Here is a 17334-nt window from a genome sequence, read left to right as displayed (position 1 = left end):
ACATTCAGCCCCTAATGGAATTAACATAAATATGGTAGGGTAACAGTTGAACAGTTCACGATATGGGATATCACGCGACAAAGTAAACAGAGGGTGTAACTCTACTATCAAAGCGGTCGCTTAACAGAACCCAATCAGAAGTCCTAACCCCCGCAAACCGATAGAGGATCATCTTACAGGGTTTAACATGGAATACGGGCTTAATTGATTATGTCCTTTAATTTAGGAGATTCCCGATGTTACCTTGACTAATGGTCGTATTTTTATCTTTCTTTTTTCCACTTTTTGTTTTTGGCCCCTAAAAATTGAATTTAGGATGGCAGCCGGAGCTACTACTTCTATTCTTCCTTCTCACCCCCAATCCATCTCTCTCTTTATTTCCACCCTCTAATTCCCTTCAATTTCTCCCCCTTCTTTGTGATCCCACCACTTGGTGTTATTGCTCTAATGGCAGAGATTGAATCCAAGTCTGCTCAAGTGGCAGCGGAAACCACTTACCCTCACGAAATCACCTCTGTCGATCACCCGATCCGCCCCAATGGATGGATGTACAAGTCCATCGTTGGATCCTCGTTCTACTATGCTTCCCCCAAGTTCCAGCTGGGTATGGTTGCCTTCGTCTGCTTCCTCTGCCCTGGCATGTTCAATGCTCTGAGTGGATTGGGTGGCGGTGGTAAGACCGATAACAGCTTGGCTGATAAGATGGTATGCGACGCGCCCCACAAACCAAGTTCATGGGTTAATCGATACTAATGAACATGTCAAATTTTTAGAACATCGCGCTTAACTCTACTTTCGCCGTTGTGGGTTTCTTCGCTGGAACCATCGTCAACCGTATCGGAGTTCGTCTTGCCCTGTCATTTGGAGGTATTGGTTACTGCATCTATGCCATCAGTCTGTTGGTTTCCGAGCACAAGGATGTCGGTGGTTTTAACATTTTCGCCGGCGCCTTCCTGGGTGTGTGCGCTGGATTGTTGTGGGGCGCTCAGGGAACTATCATCATGTCGTATCCTTTCGAGCAGAAGAAAGGTCATTACTGGGCTTGGTTCTGGGGTATCTTCAACGTCGGCGCCTGCATTGGTGCTTTGGTAAGAGACCCATCCCCTCACCCCTCAGCTTAATCACAATCTAATACTCAATTCTATCCAGATTCCCCTCGGTCAGAACATCCACGTCACCGAGAAGAAGAATGTCAACGACGGTACCTACATCGCGTTCATCGTGTTGATGGCTTTCGGCGCAGTCCTAGCCCTTTTCACCTGTGATGCAAACAAGGTGGTTCGCGAAGACGGCTCGCGTGTTGTTCTGATGAAGAACCCCAGCTGGAAGACCGAAATCATCGGCCTGTGGCAGACTTTGGTTGCGGAGCCCTGGATTATCATGCTCTTCCCCATGTTCTGGTCATCCAACTGGTTCTACACTTACCAGCAGAACAGCATTAACAACGCCTACTTCAACACTCGGACCAAGGCCCTAAACAACTTCCTCTACTGGTTCGCCCAGATTGTGGCTGCTTGCATCATCGGCCCCCTGCTTGACATCGAGAGCATCCGCCGTACAACTCGCGCCCGCATCGCCCTTCTCACTCTCTTCGTCCTAACCATGGCTATCTGGGGTGGTGGCTTCGCCTGGCAGAAGAAGTATACCCGCGCCGACGTGGACTCGAAGGACTTCAAGGCTCTCGATTGGACCTCCCACGGTTTCGTCGCCCCTATGTTCCTGTACTTTTTCTACGGAATGTACGATGCAATCTGGCAAGGAACCGTTTACTGGTTTATGGGCGCCCTCGGTAACTCAGGCCGCAAGCTCGCCAACTTGGCCGGCTTCTACAAGGGTCTACAGTCCGCAGGTGCAGCCGTCATGGCGAGTGTCGATAACAATAAAACCTCCTACATGGGCGAGTTTGCCTCCAACTGGGGTCTTCTCGTCGGCTCCCTGCTTTTCGCCGCCCCCGTAGTGTTCATGCATATTCGTGACAGCATTCCTCTCGAGGAGGACCTAAAGGGCACTGATGAGACCGCCGCAGACGTTCTCCCTCCTATCGAGGTTGAGAAGCGCTAGATGGGTACATCCCGTCTAATGTATCGATTATATCGCTTTATGTGTCAGTGGTATCATCTCAGTCGGGGCTTTTTTTTATGGTTGACGCCCCCCTGTTTAACTTTTATGTCTTACGATTGTAGTACCGAGGTACACTTAATGATATTCAAATAAATGAATCAATCCAATCCATGTGCATGTAGCTGGGTAGCCCTGGAGTTGAACTACTAGGTTCTAGATGATCGACCAGCTCAATGGATTCAAGTCATGGAACCTTCCAAGGTTCCAGGAAGATCTACTCGAATGCTGTACGCCGGGTGCCCTAAGACGCTGTGTAATTTTTCAGGGTATACCTACCTAGATATGTATCACCAGCGATATTTGGGATGTTGGTAACATGAAACTTAAACTGTTGCACTGCCATTAGATAATGGACCAGGTCTGACTTGATTCTATTGTACAAACTGCACAATGCCGTGCTATTTCAAGGTCATAGATATTTCCCAATGCGGTGCATACTGATACCGGGGGAGGTACCATACCTACCTACTAGGTACACTGGATGCCTAATTACGCAGTTTTAAGATTGGAAGACCAGAATAGATCGTGAAAAAAATGCCATATATGGGTATTCTTTCCCTTTTTTAAGAGAGACTAGTGCTAGTAACCGAGATCACCCATTGACTCGGAGAATCCTCGATACTTTTTCCAGCTGGTTGTATAGGAAGAAAGACAGGTACTGAGCGGTATAGAGTCAAGGGTATTGCAAGCTAGAACCATGAGTTGATAGACGCTACATCTCTCATGAATGCATGTAAGAATAGTTGAAACAGCAATTGTCCGATGCAGACTGTTGAGGGTATAGCAAGTAGTCGACTAGAATATAGTTGACTTGTCAATGAGACAAAAACGAGTCTAATTCAGATAACTTGTCAGCTGTGTCTCTTTTTTCTGTGTAAGAATGAAGGGAGATCATACTGTACTGAAAGAAAGAAAAAAGAGGACAGGGAAAAAAAAGACTCGAAGCTGAACTCGCATCAAAAGGGCATCCTCTATTTGGTGATGAGGTTAAGATAATCGGCCACAATGAGGGTCACCATCCTGCGAAGTGGGTCAGCAATCAAATCAAGGGTTCAAAAAAAGGTGGAGAAACTAACGCATGAGGCGCGATCCGCACATAATAGGTACCGAAGCCTCGGTAAAAGCGCAACCAACCCTCCTCAGCAACAACCTTCCTCGCACAATCCAATACACCCCGATAAGGCAATATCCCAGTCTTTGGATCCTTTTGCTGCTTCTGCAGCCTAGTCTTGATAAAGTCAAAAGGCAACGACAAGAAACTAGCAAAGAAACCAGCAATAGCTGACGCCGCAAACGTCTGATTCTGAGTCGACAAGCTCGTATGCGACTTCAGCTGAGTCTTAGCCTCAGCGAAGAAAGTCAGCTGTCCCATATTCAGTGCCATGGCCCGGATAACAGTCGGTAGCGCACCAGCCCATAGCGACGTGACGCCCTCCGCACGCGCGATCCGTCCCAATGCATCGAAGACCGACCGGTAATTCGCCCGTACGTCGGGCGCCTTGAGTCCGTCAGCCTGCATGCGCACCAGGGCCAGATCAGCCGGGTTACCGATCATAGCAGCAATACCACCAGCTGAGAGACCGGCGAGCGCGCGCTCGCCGAAAGTAACAGAGCGATTCGCGGCTTTTGCACGGTTGTTCAGGGTTGTGATGAAGGTGTCGAAGAAGCCGAGACGGGCTGTGGTATAGACTGCTTGGCGTAAGATTCCTGCCGAGAGACCGGTGTATAGATCTAGGAATTTGCCGGTAGCGATGATGTCGCGAGTGATTCCTATTGCGGAGGGACGGGGTCCTGTCTTTGCGCCTTCGCCTGCTAGCTGGAGACGGACTTTGACCATGTCTACTGGCTGGATGACTGCTGTCGCTGTCATGCCTGCTAGACCCCCATTTATAAATGGTAGGGCTGCTCGCATATACGGGTGGTGTAGGAGGTCGGAGGGGGCTACAGCGTTGCCAGTTTCTTTGATGGGTGTAGCCATGATTGTGAGACAGGATTCAAACCAGATCTGGGAAGGTCAATGAGGTAAGAAAGTATAGATTCACTGTAGACTTCCCATGCACTGGTAAATGGAGGGAAAGAGGACTATCCTCGTTAGAATGTTGAAAGGAAACGGCGTCCATGGTAACTCACTATGACGTATGAGATCAGTTGTACAACAGGTAGAGAAGAGGAGGTAAAGCGGGGACGTAGGTAACAAGTATATCAAGTAACATATGAGGGATAAATCGGGGGTCTGAGGGTTATAATGTCTGTATACTTACTTACAACTCAACCGAGACCCGAATAGCCGGATTTCGCCCTTTGGCCGTTCATATACTTTCGTATCAATGGGGAAACTCGTTCCATTTATACGGCCACATTTATGCTCTCTAATGGTCAAGTTACATGATTAATGTTTTATACTACCAGCAACCTTGGAACTGACAAGTTAATAATCTCCTAAATATTAGTGCCTAGGTAATGGCTACTTTCTCCTCCTGTCCCCCGCTCCCGCTTTCCGGGGTTTTAGTCTAAACCATATCTAGCTCATATCCACTTTGTACTTACCATTTATGTTACACTATTTCGAAAGTCATTCATAACAAAACCAAGGTCTTTGTAATGCTCTGATCACATTGACCTGAGTATGATAGATAAAAGCCACGGAATGTACCTGGGGGTAGAGATAGGTATAGATACGCAAGTATAGAAAAGTTGAAGGGTGGATACAACGATCTCCACACCCGAGTTCCCCGCCCAATAGCAACAAAATAACGCCGACGATGCAGTAGTTCATTCAGATCATTACAAAAAGCAAAGCACGTCTCGAGCACAGGCTAAGATCTTCACGGAAAGCGGTTTCGGCATGAAAAATGTATTAATTGGTATAGGTCATTGGGGAAGGCAATCTAGTTTAACAGTGGTGGATACCTGAAGTATGAATATGATAGTCATCATAATCACACTTATCAATTGATTTTAATAGACTAGGTATCTAGGTCTTGAAATCTTGCAATAAGGCAATTTACCTAGGTACTAACCAAACATTCATGTATCTGCGCTTAATCAACCATTGAACCCCCCAATACACGACTACTGTCTTCGTATTATCATAGATAGAATCGAAATATACTAATACATAAGTGAGGCGTAAATCAGTGGGTCACCCTTATTGCGAAAACAGCCTCAGAGAGGAATTCTTTCCCAGGTACTGGTGAGAACTTTTAGGAATCCACCGATCCAACCTTGGAAGCTCCGAAAGTTGACCCTCCAGAATAACTCTAGTGCTCTGAATACAGAAGATGAATATAATATTTACTCAACTCAAGGTCATATTTGACCTCGGGAATAGGACCTTGCGAAATAAAAGTAAAGAAATGATAAGAAACGAGAACCATGGTAACGAAGATCTAGAAAAGAAAGTTATAGGGAGATCTTTGACGACTGGGAAAGAGAAATCTCGTTGAGGCCAGTTCAGTAATTCCATTCGCTGGATGTCCTGGATTTCATCTAGATACTATGATCATCAGTCAGTTAGTCATTCCAAAATTCCGGGGTGTCAAATTGCTTTTTCATTGTGAATAGCTTCAAGATACCTAGAGACGAGACGAGATCAAAAACTCGAATGCAGGTTTTTCAATTAAACAAAAATTCATCAAATACTCCCATAGTAGGGGCATTGAACTATAAAAGACCGCTGGACACAGGAGAATTTTAAGTCAGACTTTTTGGTATCTCTGGACACTGATTAGGTCCCTCAAATAGACTCGATAAATGAGTTTTAATGTGAGAGCCCAGGCTCGACCGCCTATCGACCATGATCGACTAGGGCTTAATACCACTGGACTTGATACAACTGGACCACGCATCCACCGAAAGCAAAGAACCCAAATTAGGTAGTCACAACCTAAGGATTGGAATAATAGATCTAACTAGGTTATCAGTACATAGGTGTGTCAAAGCAATCTGGACTACGCATATTTGTAGGTTAATTCTGGTAATGCTTTCTAATGTTTGTAGAGAACAACCAGTATATGTTATGACTGGAGCTGACCCTCTACGTGGATTTGTCACACTTTACAACCGAGGTCTCCTATAATCTATGCTAATTTCAATCAGAAACTATCTGAGCCCAAAATTGAATACCGGATTCCAACTACCTAGTCTTCAGTCATTTAGCAGTAAAGTGGGTGACCAAATGATCTTTCCAAAGTACTGTCATAGCTTTGATTTTTATTCTTTTAATTCTGATTTTTGAATTGACTGAAAAGCAGCCCTGAATATGAAAATGCAATAAACCAGAAGACGGAGAAGAAATCCATATATATATCGAGTCAAAACTGCTGCTACTCTATCCGGCTGATTATGAGATAACTTGTCCCGAAGGTTGGGGATAATCGACAATAAATCAACCCAAAGAAATTGACTTGGAAATTGAAACATCTGTTTGTTGAAAACGTGTTGAAGGTGAAAAGTGATACTAAGCTTTGAGGCTCGGAACTAAAGCTCGGGCCGAGTGGATAGTTTAGTGTATTTAGGTGGGCCTTGGGATCAATGATGGCAAAGATGATGATGTAAGGAGGACCTCTACCCTTTGTAAAACTTGCAGCACTCTCTAACCGTTACAACACAAATCTTTATTATCTATTCGTCCCCACAAAACGGTTATAACATGGCAGCCGTCCTCATTACTGGCGCAACAGGAAAACAGGGGGGCTCACTCGTCCGCAACCTGGTCTCCAGACAAGCTCCGTTTGAGATCTTAGCTGTTACTCGCAACGCCCAGTCCTCGTCGGCTCGGAAACTAACCGAGTTATCGTCTAAGATCAAGATTGTCGAAGGAAATTTGGACGACCCAGCTGGAATATTTGCGAATGCCTCGAAAGTGACCCAACAGTCGATCTGGGGAGTATTCAGTGTGCAGGTAAGGAATTACTCATTCCAGTCAGCATTCTCGGTCACTTATCAGCTCTGTCTAGGCAGCTGGGACTGGCTCCCTCGAAGAAGAACAGGGAAAAGCACTGGTTGATGCTTCATTGAGGGAAAACGTCAAGTTCTTCGTATACAGCTCTGTCGACCGCGGCGGAGATGCTTCATTCCAGAATCCAACCAACATTCCACACTTCATCCACAAACACAACATCGAGCACCACCTTGTCGAAAAGACGAAGAACACTGAAATGAAGTGGCTTATCTTGCGGCCAACGGCTTTTTTCGATAACCTCACCCCTGACTTCCTCGGCAAAGTGTTTGCAACCAGCTTCAAACTGGCTCTGAAAGGGAAGCCCTTGCAGTTAGTGGCGACCAGCGACATTGGCTATTTTGCGGCTGAGGGGTTCTTGAATCCTGAGCAGTATCAGGGTAAAGGTATCTCACTTGCTGGGGATGAGTTGACGTATGATCAATATGCAGACATCTTTTTGGAGAAAACGGGTACGAAGATCCCGACCACGTTTGAGCTGGTCAGTCACGGTATCATGGCTGCGATGAAGGATCTTGGATACATGTTTCAATGGTTCCATGATGAGGGTTACAAGGCAAATATTACTGAGTTGAAGGAAACCAATCCAGGATTGAAGGACTTTGCTACTTGGTTGGAAACAGAGAGTGAATTTACAGAGCTTTGAGTGTTGGAATATGGAAATTGTTGGTTTCAGAATGGGTTCCTTTTTCTAAATATGATCTTGACCTGAAATTTACAGCCGTTGAAACTTCATAGTCTAAGCTAAGTGCAGAGCATCTGCTTCCAAGGTCAATTCGAGAGGAAGAATCCACGATAGAGTGGAAAAGTTTCAATGGCGCAGATTATTCCCTACCGCGAGGTTTGAAGTCATCAATCTATTCAGCGTCTTCTTTTTCAGTGCTGGGTCAAACAGACACACATAATAGACCTAAAATTCAAACATTCTTGAAGGTTCCAAGACTTTCAAGATCAACACAGCCTCTTCGACAATAACAAACATTGAATCACACTTGGTATTATGTTGAATTCAAAAGCATCACATCAGTACCTCCCATCACCAGTTGATGAAAAGAAAGTTTATGAAATGAAAATATTATACGCTAAAAACTGGGGTTTCAGCCTCTGCTCCATGTGCAGTCCAATGCTGAGGACAAGAGAGTAGATTGTATTCACGAGATAGCCTGCCCGACCAGTTTATCTGACCAAACTTTGTTGAAGAAGAGGGGAAAGAAAAAGGAAGGTTATCTTGTAAAAATAAGTATACTGCTATAGGTGAATGGTGTAAGCGATGTGGAAGGTCACAAGAGGATTCAATCAGTGGCTGCTAGGGTCTTCTATGTAGCTAATTGCGTTATAATTGAAGTGTGTAATTCATCGATTTCATTGGCTATCATAATAGGTAGTCGACTAGATATTCCGACTGGGCCAGTCGTCACATATCCATATAGAGGATAGATGTTCAATAGAGAAATAAGAGATAGAAAAAGGAAAAAAAAAGGAAAAAAAAAGGAAAAAGGAACTAGACCTCGCGTTTGTGATACAAGTGCGAGAGTCGAAATCCGGGGAATAGATCATAACGACAAAAGCAAACGCAGCACGCCATGCAAATGACTAAGATAGTCTTGGAAAGTAAAAACAGAAATGGCAATTTTTATATCCGGAACGCATCTAAGCAGTCTTGGGAGCAGCGGCAAGGACCTCAGGGGTGGCTTGGTCTGAGTACTTCTTGAAGTTCTCGTTGAAGAGCTTTCCGAGCTTGTTGACCTCGTCACCGAAGGAGGCGGTGGCAGTCCAGCCGTGCTTGGGGTTGAGCAGTTCACTGGGGACACCAGGGCAGGCCTTGGGGACGGGTAGGTTGAAGACCTCGTAGTTCTCGTACTCTGCGCCAGCAAGCTCGCCGCTGTGGATGGCGTCGAGGATGGCGCGGGTGTACTTGAGGGGGCAACGCTTGCCACCGGTGGTAGCACCGGCACCGACCCAACCGGTGTTGAGCAACCAGGCGTTGGCCTTGTGCTGCTTGATCTTCTCAGCAAGCATGGTGGCGTAGCGCATGGGGTGCAGGGCCAGGAAAGGCTGGGCAAAGCAGGAGGAGAAAGTGGCCTGGGGCTCGGTGACACCGTCCTCGGTACCGGCCATCTTGGAGGTGTAACCAGAGATGAAGTGGAACATGGTCTGCTCGGGAGTGAGCTTGGAGATGGGGGGCAGGACACCACGAGCGTCGCAAGTCAACAGAATGATGTTGGTGGGGTGGTTGTCAGTGACACAAGGGATCTTGGCGTTCTCAATGTATTCGATGGGGTAGGCGCAGCGAGTGTTCTCGGTCAAGGTGGTGTCCTCGTAGTCAACAACACGGCTGACGGGGTCGAAGACGACGTTTTCAAGAACGGAGCCGAACTGGATGGCGTTGAAAATATCGGGCTCCTTCTCGAGGGTGAGGCCAACGCACTTCGCGTAGCAACCACCCTCGATGTTGAAGACTCCAGTGTCGGTCCAGCAGTGCTCGTCGTCACCAATCAGCTTACGCTTGGGGTCTGCGGAGAGAGTGGTCTTGCCAGTGCCGGAAAGACCGAAGAAAACGGTGACATCACCATTGGCACCCTCGTTGGCAGAAGAGTGGAGGGTAAGAACGTTGTGCTTGACGGGCATCTCGTAGAAGAGGACAGTGAAGACACCCTTCTTCATCTCACCAGCGTACTCGGTACCGAGGATAACCATCTCCTTCTCGGCAAAGTTGATAGCGACGGAGGTAGCAGAAGTCATACCCTCAGTGAAGCGGTTAGCCGGGAATGAACCAGCGTTGTAGATGACATAGTCGGGGTGGAAGTGCTCGAGCTGGGCCTTGGTTGGGCGGATGAGCATGTTTCGCATGAACAGAGCATGGTAGGCACGGGCACAGACGACACGAACGCTGATACGGTAGCGCTCATCCCATCCAGCATAACCATCGATAACATAGATGCGGTTACGGGTGTTGAGGTAGTCCACAGCACGCTCACGGTTAATACGCCAGACCTTGAAATGATGGTTAGTATGACATCATCAAGATCAAGTTGGTTCTGCAGCGGGGAAGTCAAGTGACAAGGAGAAGGGAAAGTGGCAAATGGAGGAGAAGAGGGAACAGGAGGAAATTGGGAATGATTCCAAACAACAAGTCAAGACTCCAAGACTCGAGAAGAATGAAGATCCAAATGCCATAAAAGCTTGAGTTGGACTGCATATGCAAGGATCCTTGGTGGAGAACAGGGCTGAAATGCCATGCAAGGGCAACGTATAGAAAGAGTAACAATAAAAAAGGCTCATGTCTTCAAATACGAAGAAGCACGATAAAAATAACTCACATCAGGGTTCATTGGCTTGTTCACGGGTCCCCACCATATCTCATTTTCGGAGGACTCTTCCTTGACAATACGCTTATCGGAAGGAGAACGACCAGTCTTAGCACCAGAGTATGCACTCAAAGCACCACTTGATGTGATAGCAGAGCCAGTCTCGTACACAAGAGCATCCTCATATAGAGCAGGGACAGCAGGGTTGGCAATCTATGAACGAGTCAGTATAAACATCAACAGTATGGTCAAAGATAGTTCTTACAATTGCAACTCGGTCGTAGTCAATGTGGGCAGTCTCATGTAGCTCCTCCTCCAACTCGGTGTGACCCTTGCTAGGTCTAAGATGTGTTAGTGAATGTTGTCGACAGCGGGGTATATGGTACTTACTGGACACCACCAGGGTGGAGGGCAGTGCGATTTACTGAAGTGGCAACCATTGTTCTGAGTGAAGTAGAATGATAGTTATTGTTGCGTTGTTTCGCGAGTTGCTGTTGAAAGAAATCTGAAGCAAGAAGTCCAGGAGAGGCCGGGCGACCTAGGGGTATATAATTGATTTCAGCAGGGGCCATGGTAAAGTCAGTTATTGGTATGCAGGAGGTTCTCGTCCACTTCGCCCCAATCTCCACAGCTCCACGGGTGATGTCGGGGGCGTAAGGCCGTAGTGGATGAAGCTGCGACGTCCGAATTGACCCGATCGGTTTAACGAAATGGATTCGGAACGAGAATATAGTACAGAAATACTTTGAAACAAGTTGATAGATGAAACGGGACGGTAGTTGTAAAGAGAAAGAGTGAAGAGCAGGTTGAGAACGGTAGATGTACGGTCTATGAATGCAGTTTCTTTGATCTCCAATTTTTTTGGTTTCTATACAGTTTTAATTTCCATATTTTCTTAAATCTCTTTTTCTTTTTCTTCGTACTCCTAGAATCATTGTGACGCAACATGATCTCGTATTTCAACAACTACCGTAGATTACTTGGATTGTTACCGTAGATACCGATATCTGTTTCGCGGGGGAGAGGATGACATAATATCGATGTATCATTTGTCCAGCTACTTCGGCTCTCCGATTCCATTTCGGAATCGACGGCAAAGGGCCGGCTGCAAATTCGGAATCAAGATTGGGCAAGTTAATCCTTCTGTTCAGCTCCAATAACGGCGTTTGACTAAGCCGAGGGATGATGCCTCGCGACATCGTTTACGGCGGTTCAGGCCAATCAGAATCCATATAAAAGAGAAGTTCGGGTGGGCTGAAGTTACTCCCGCTAGATCAACAACTATTTTCGTACTATGTCGCTTTCCCTATTGGTTGAATTCCGACGAGGCATTAATTTCGTTCCAGATTCTCCTTATATTGTATGTATGATGTGCGTTAGTGGATCCCATACTCTGTACTGTTCGGAGGTATGAGCCCCATAGTAGCAGATATCGCGCATTGGAATGCGCGATTTAACTGTATACGGAGTAGTTACTGGAGGGATATTAATTTATGGGCAGTAGTAGTACTAACTTGTCAGCTCAACCCTTGAATCCTATGGTTAAATGCTAATGCTCCTCCGACCAGTCTGGAACAAGCATCTCCAAATGGCGTAAAAAGTGGAGAAGGATTTGCCTCCGCAAAACTTGAACTTCTTCATCCCGATTGATCCAACTCCCCGGAATATCCACTTCCTATCTTTCTTACGTCAATTCCAAGGTTCTTTCCTATTTCACCCGTGGCGCGTGACCTTGAATACAGTCTAGATTTGAGCCTAAGGGATTATGGCCTGGGTCGAAACACGGGGTATTCACCGCCCTATTTGACCCGATCTACCGAACCCCTCGGCTTGGTTCATCGGCTTAGATCTACCGTATGACTTCCCCTCCTTTTTGGTCCGGGGAAGGCGGGGACTGCCGGGGTATGATATACTAATATAGAGTTGATGAAGTACCTACTTCTGAAATTTTGGACCTTTTAGCTGATATTACGTGTGACTTAGGGCTACTGTAAATAGTTCCTCGTATACTAACTACCCTATTCTGATTGGCTACTTACACGAAGTACATAGTATTGCATTTTCCTGCCCAAGTCACTTCAATTGGCCCCACCTGAACACATTAAGGAATCATAAAACAGAGTCATTCGAATAGGTATGCATTGCTGTCTGAAATTGACGAAGTATGGTTCCAAAGAGAGAATCCTGAGCAGACGTCTAAACCTTCCAAGGTCGGATGATGTGGAATATCAGCCAAATATCATGATGACGGCTTTGCCCCATGGTCATGCCCCAAGGATACCACCTTCACAGCTCACCTGTCGGATCTTTCGCTTGGATTTATCCAACCGACAAACTAGTAAGCACAAATCACAAAATAGGATGAGGTAGCTTCGACACAGCGCATAGTTCATCATTCACATTATTGATACGGTAAACTCACGCGAAAAGCTGCTGACAAGGGGCCCAGAGAATTGATAATCCTTCAAGGTCAATGATAAATTGGATATTGGGATCCAGCCAGGTGGAAATCTTCCAAGTACTGGCGGTTGGAAAAGGATGAAATGATCGTCGCTCGATTAGGTAGTGTCCTTGTTTTTCGAGGCAAAGTTGACCTGATTTTGAGAAATCGTTTGGATTGAAAATATTTCTGATACCTAGGTAACCTTTTTATGGATGCAAACCCAACTAAATTGTGGAAAATAGGTGTAATTGTTGGTATTCCTGGAATTTTGAGTTCCAAGGTTATATTTTACCTAAATAGTATGCGTCTTCAATAAACTAGAAACTGCGCCAGTATGGCTAGCAGATAGCTTGAGTTTGCGAACTTAGCATAACTAACTACGCAAATACGTTTTTCTTCTTTTTATTAGGCCTGTAAGTGACGCTCCGCTGGCCCTCCGGGAGCCACTGCCGTGGAGGCCGTCAATTCTAAGCTCATTTCCAGGCTCAATTCTAGGCTGAATACATAGTCTCTATATTTTTAGTAGGCTCTTACGTCGCCCACAAATGGCGGGAATATTTAGTTAAATCCGAGTTCCTGCATCGAACTGGGCCTAAAACGTTAGTGACGGCTGTGAGAAGCGGATTCCGGGGGTTTGAAGTCGACTTGAGATCTATAGGAACTGGGACTGAGATAGTCACTGCTGGAGCAGGAATCGGGGTTTTCGCTTTCTTGGACGCTTTACCATAGCCGCTACAAATCGAGCAGGTCTTGAATATGCGATTCCCTTTATCCGATTGATAATGGTCAATGGAGCAGGGTTGATGGCAGGCATTGCATAGTCAGGGTTTCATAGTGTCTTCCATCTCGTTGGTTATGGAAAAGAAGAGAGAAGAGAGAAGAGAGAAGAGAGAAGATGTTAATAAACATAACGATATAAAATTTCCTGGCGAATCAGCGTTGACGCCGTACCGTGCTAAGAACTACTATTATGGCGTATCTCTTACCCCGGGAAACACATACTCTTTATGCCAGGTGCAGTCTCACCGTCTCCGAATCCAAATTGGATCCTGGCAGAAAGAGTGAGCATTTCCCGGAGTCTTACAGCTGTAGCCCTGGTATGGTGCTCCACAATTAGGGAATTTTAGCTACAGATGAGAGTCCTCAGGCAGGGAACTATTTCAGTAAATAGCTTATCGCTTCGCTCAAGCTATGATGTAAGTTTATGGGTGAAAGACTGTTAACTTAATTGAATTTCACGTTCTGAAAAGGAAATTGTGGGTACACAGTTACACCTGCAAAGTGGCAGCTAGTCTACGGTAGTAGATAGATGCTCTGGTTTCGCGTGGTGTGGTGTGTGTCATTCTACTAGTCACCTAATCCTAGAATCTAGCTATCCTACTTATCGCATTAACTGATGCTGAATTGAATTCCCCTGGAACTAAGTGAATGAATACCGTCTCCGGTGAGTTCCAACAGAAACATTTACTTCAATGTCCACGCTTTGCGCTACGATGACCCCCGCCATATTTTGGCTGTTACTCTATAGTAGTCTTCTTTCTACTGCACACTCTAACCCCGTACCAAACATTCTTCTCGGTAGGCTGAATAGCGTCAACTCATCTGGGAAAGTAGAGCTGCCCTCGGTTATAACCAAGCTGCTGCGATTGCGATTGTGATCTCTACAGCCTTTTTTTGCAAAATTGATGCCATCGGACTGCTTAAAATTATCAAGAACCCTTTTATGTCCAAAATTAGGAAGAAATGCGATCATTGAATGGAAATCTAAGTCCTGGTGACCTCAATCTATGAGGTATGCTCGTCGTATTATGGCATCTGCCTAAGGAGAAGTTAGACCTTTCTGAACAAACTGTATTTGCTTTGCCGCCAGGGCTGCGCAATTGCCTGAAGTCGTGTTAGCTATGAGCGATCAGCCTGGTGATGATGGTTATGATGGCTGTTCCTGATTTCCCGGTAAGAAAAAAACTATCAGTGGATCTGATAGCCAGCTGCATATCGTTTGACGACAACATCCTAACTGCGTTGTCTCACTATGCTGTATAAACGGAAATATCCTGGGCAAGACTGAACGCTGTTGATAATAGGATGAGAGAAATTTTCTTCGCTTATCTCCCCACAGAAACCATTTTTGCACAAGAAATGTCACTTTGACAGTTCTGGCAGTCATCTCATATCTGAAAAAGTACTCCCAGATCTTCCACGAGAGCAATGAGATCACTATCATCCTTGTTATCGTCTTGTATTAACCTAATCAACAAGAAGTGAATCCTGGAGAAAAGAATGACTCTGCGCTTTTTATAAGTTCTTCTACAACTCATGTATACCCCGAGGAAAACAAACCTTCCCAAAATGAACTGCCAGAGGTCTATACCTCTACATCTATATCTAGCCGTTGACTTGGATGGAAATTCTTCTTTTGTCGCTACTGCTCTTTGTCTATCTATGTATGGATATATCAGCCGTATGTCGAAGGGAGTACATTTCTGGTTGGCTTCGACTGTTTGCTTATCATCCAGCGTATGATCCTCGTCATATTTAATGTTGGTGGATTGATCACTCAGATATCCATGTGTTGATAAGGATGTCAACTGCGGGATCAGATAAAGATATGAAACCTTGGAATGTTCCGAGTTTGAAATAAAGTCATAGAATAAGATCGAATAAGTTCAAATGCTGTTACACCATACAATACCTGGGTTATAAGTCAACCTTTTTACTTCACCGACATGGATCTGCTGATCTGGATCAAAGCGGGGCTTGGAGGGGCTTAGATAAATACCTTCGTTTTTTTTTTCTTCCTTCTCTCTGACCTTTCCCCTAACTATTATTCGTCTAAAATACTTCGTCTACACAAGCATCTCATTCAGGTAGAGTCCCAGTCTTGAGAGATTGAGATTTCTTGAGAGTTCTTAGATGTGCGATGCTGACTCGTAACAGGTCATCCAATATCCATCATGCACCCTTCTTGCCCCAAGTGTGGAAATTCTGTTGAAGGCTCTTCCAAGACCTGTGGATCTTGCGGCTCGGTTTGTTAGAGTTGAACATCCATCATATTCCAATCTAATGCCGTCCAGGTTTGCCCCGTCTAAGCCCTTCGCGATGTCGCCGGATATGGAGCGATGTTTGCGGCACTATGCCCAACATCACGGATGATAATATGGGGAATGTGTGCGGTGTTGTTGGAAGTCACTTTTTAAGCTAATAAACATCATGCAATCATGCAAGATCCCGAAGAAAAAACACTTAGACCTCTCACCCGATAGAGTCCACAAAGGATAGTAGTAATAAATGACATTGATATGTACGAGAACAGAAAGTCATCTAGACATCTACATGTCCAGGGGCATGGCAGGTTTGTTCATGAACGCAGGGAAGATAAATCAAGATAAAAACTCTACTCTCCAGTCGATACGTGAAACCAGTCATTCATAGCCGAGACTTGAGGGAACCACTCAGCCAGCTCATCACAAACATCAAGCCTTTGGACGTTAAAGGCGATGTGGCCTATGCAGTCTTGCGCCACTGGGACCAGACACCGATCAAACTACTAACGGTACCAGCGATACCGACGAGACCATCATCCAGACTGGAGATTCCCAGCGCAGAAGCAGGGACAGTCAAATCGCACAGATCAGAGATGAGCTGTATCCGAGCAGCAGAAAGCTCCCTAATAGAATAATCAGAACGTAGTATTCCAACGGCCGGAACCTAGTGTAGACATACCTCTCAATCTTCTTGGCCTCAACAACACCCTCACCCTCCTTGCGGTTAATAGCTTTCTCCTTCTCCTTCAGGCGGAATAAAGTGTAGACACCGGCAACAGCACTGCACACCAGACCGACAGCCCAAGAGCGATACGCACTATCCTGCAGTCGCTTCACAGAGGCGAGTTTTCGGTATCCGATCACGTCAACAACGGTCACGGCGTCCAGGGACAAATATCCAGCATATCCGAGCTGGCGACCGACAGCCAAGTAGCGTAGTACTGGGTCAATTGGGTTCTTATTGTCAAGGGCGACGGAGGCGGCCTTGAGGTGCTCGGCAAACTTGCCGATGCGTAGGATCTTGCGTGTAGTGCCGAGCTGCTTCTTTACGGCATTGTAGGGTTCGATTGCCGACTGAGGCTTGTTTGTGCGGTACAGGTACCAGGCGTAGAAACGCGAGAAATACTGGAGCGTGCGGAAGAGCTTATCGCGGCCAACTGCGGGTTTTCCGGTTGGTTAGCGGGGAGAGTATTCGATGAATTTATCAAATATTGTAGAGCGGTCTCTTAAGTGTAGTTCTCTGGGTAGTTATGGGGAGTACACACTAGTTGTCGCGACGTAGCGCAGCCAGTGCGCAAGGGCTGGGTGGTAGACGAGAGCGTCGGCAACCATGATTCCGGGTCAATTTCGATCACCTGAGCGGTGTTCAGTTAAGCTTCCGACCCTGGGAGAGTGTACAACGTACGAACAAGACGGGATAAAGTAGTTGAAACCAAGTCCAGAGGACTAAAAAGGACA

The 17334-nt window shown here is 45.9% G+C and overlaps 5 protein-coding genes across 5 annotated transcripts; 2 read left to right on the top strand and 3 right to left on the bottom strand.

Annotated features, from left to right (window-relative positions):
• Positions 1-447: 447 nt before the first annotated feature.
• N7495_004249 (DUF895 domain membrane protein) lies at positions 448-2061 on the top strand (the record flags this gene model as incomplete). The annotated part of the gene is made up of 3 exons (XM_057206900.1): positions 448-705; positions 774-1088; positions 1150-2061. The coding sequence occupies 3 exons, from the start codon at positions 448-450 to the stop codon at positions 2059-2061; spliced, it is 1485 nt and encodes a 494-aa protein (XP_057064580.1).
• A 1099-nt stretch (positions 2062-3160) lies between these two features.
• Positions 3161-4099, bottom strand: N7495_004248 (putative mitochondrial dicarboxylate carrier protein; the record flags this gene model as incomplete). The annotated part of the gene is made up of 1 exon (XM_057206899.1): positions 3161-4099. The coding sequence occupies one exon, from the start codon at positions 4097-4099 to the stop codon at positions 3161-3163; it is 939 nt and encodes a 312-aa protein (XP_057064579.1).
• Positions 4100-6772: 2673 nt separating this feature from the next.
• On the top strand, positions 6773-7727 carry N7495_004247 (uncharacterized protein; the record flags this gene model as incomplete). Its single annotated transcript, XM_057206898.1, has 2 exons — positions 6773-7024; positions 7080-7727. 2 exons carry the CDS (start codon positions 6773-6775, stop codon positions 7725-7727), a joined length of 900 nt encoding a protein of 299 aa, XP_057064578.1.
• Positions 7728-8731: 1004 nt separating this feature from the next.
• On the bottom strand, positions 8732-10961 carry acuF (phosphoenolpyruvate carboxykinase PCK1; the record flags this gene model as incomplete). Its single annotated transcript, XM_057206897.1, has 4 exons — positions 8732-10075; positions 10402-10602; positions 10655-10730; positions 10780-10961. 4 exons carry the CDS (start codon positions 10959-10961, stop codon positions 8732-8734), a joined length of 1803 nt encoding a protein of 600 aa, XP_057064577.1.
• A 5375-nt stretch (positions 10962-16336) lies between these two features.
• On the bottom strand, positions 16337-17208 carry N7495_004245 (PEX11 family protein; the record flags this gene model as incomplete). Its single annotated transcript, XM_057206896.1, has 3 exons — positions 16337-16499; positions 16556-17033; positions 17142-17208. 3 exons carry the CDS (start codon positions 17206-17208, stop codon positions 16337-16339), a joined length of 708 nt encoding a protein of 235 aa, XP_057064576.1.
• Positions 17209-17334: the final 126 nt, after the last annotated feature.

Source organism: Penicillium taxi (assembly GCF_028828555.1).
Source record: "Penicillium taxi strain IBT 34144 chromosome Unknown utg000003l_segment0_segment0, whole genome shotgun sequence".
NCBI lineage: Eukaryota > Fungi > Ascomycota > Eurotiomycetes > Eurotiales > Aspergillaceae > Penicillium > Penicillium taxi.
The sequence above is the reverse complement of the archived record's forward strand: the minus strand, read 5'-3'. Positions and strand labels throughout refer to the sequence as shown.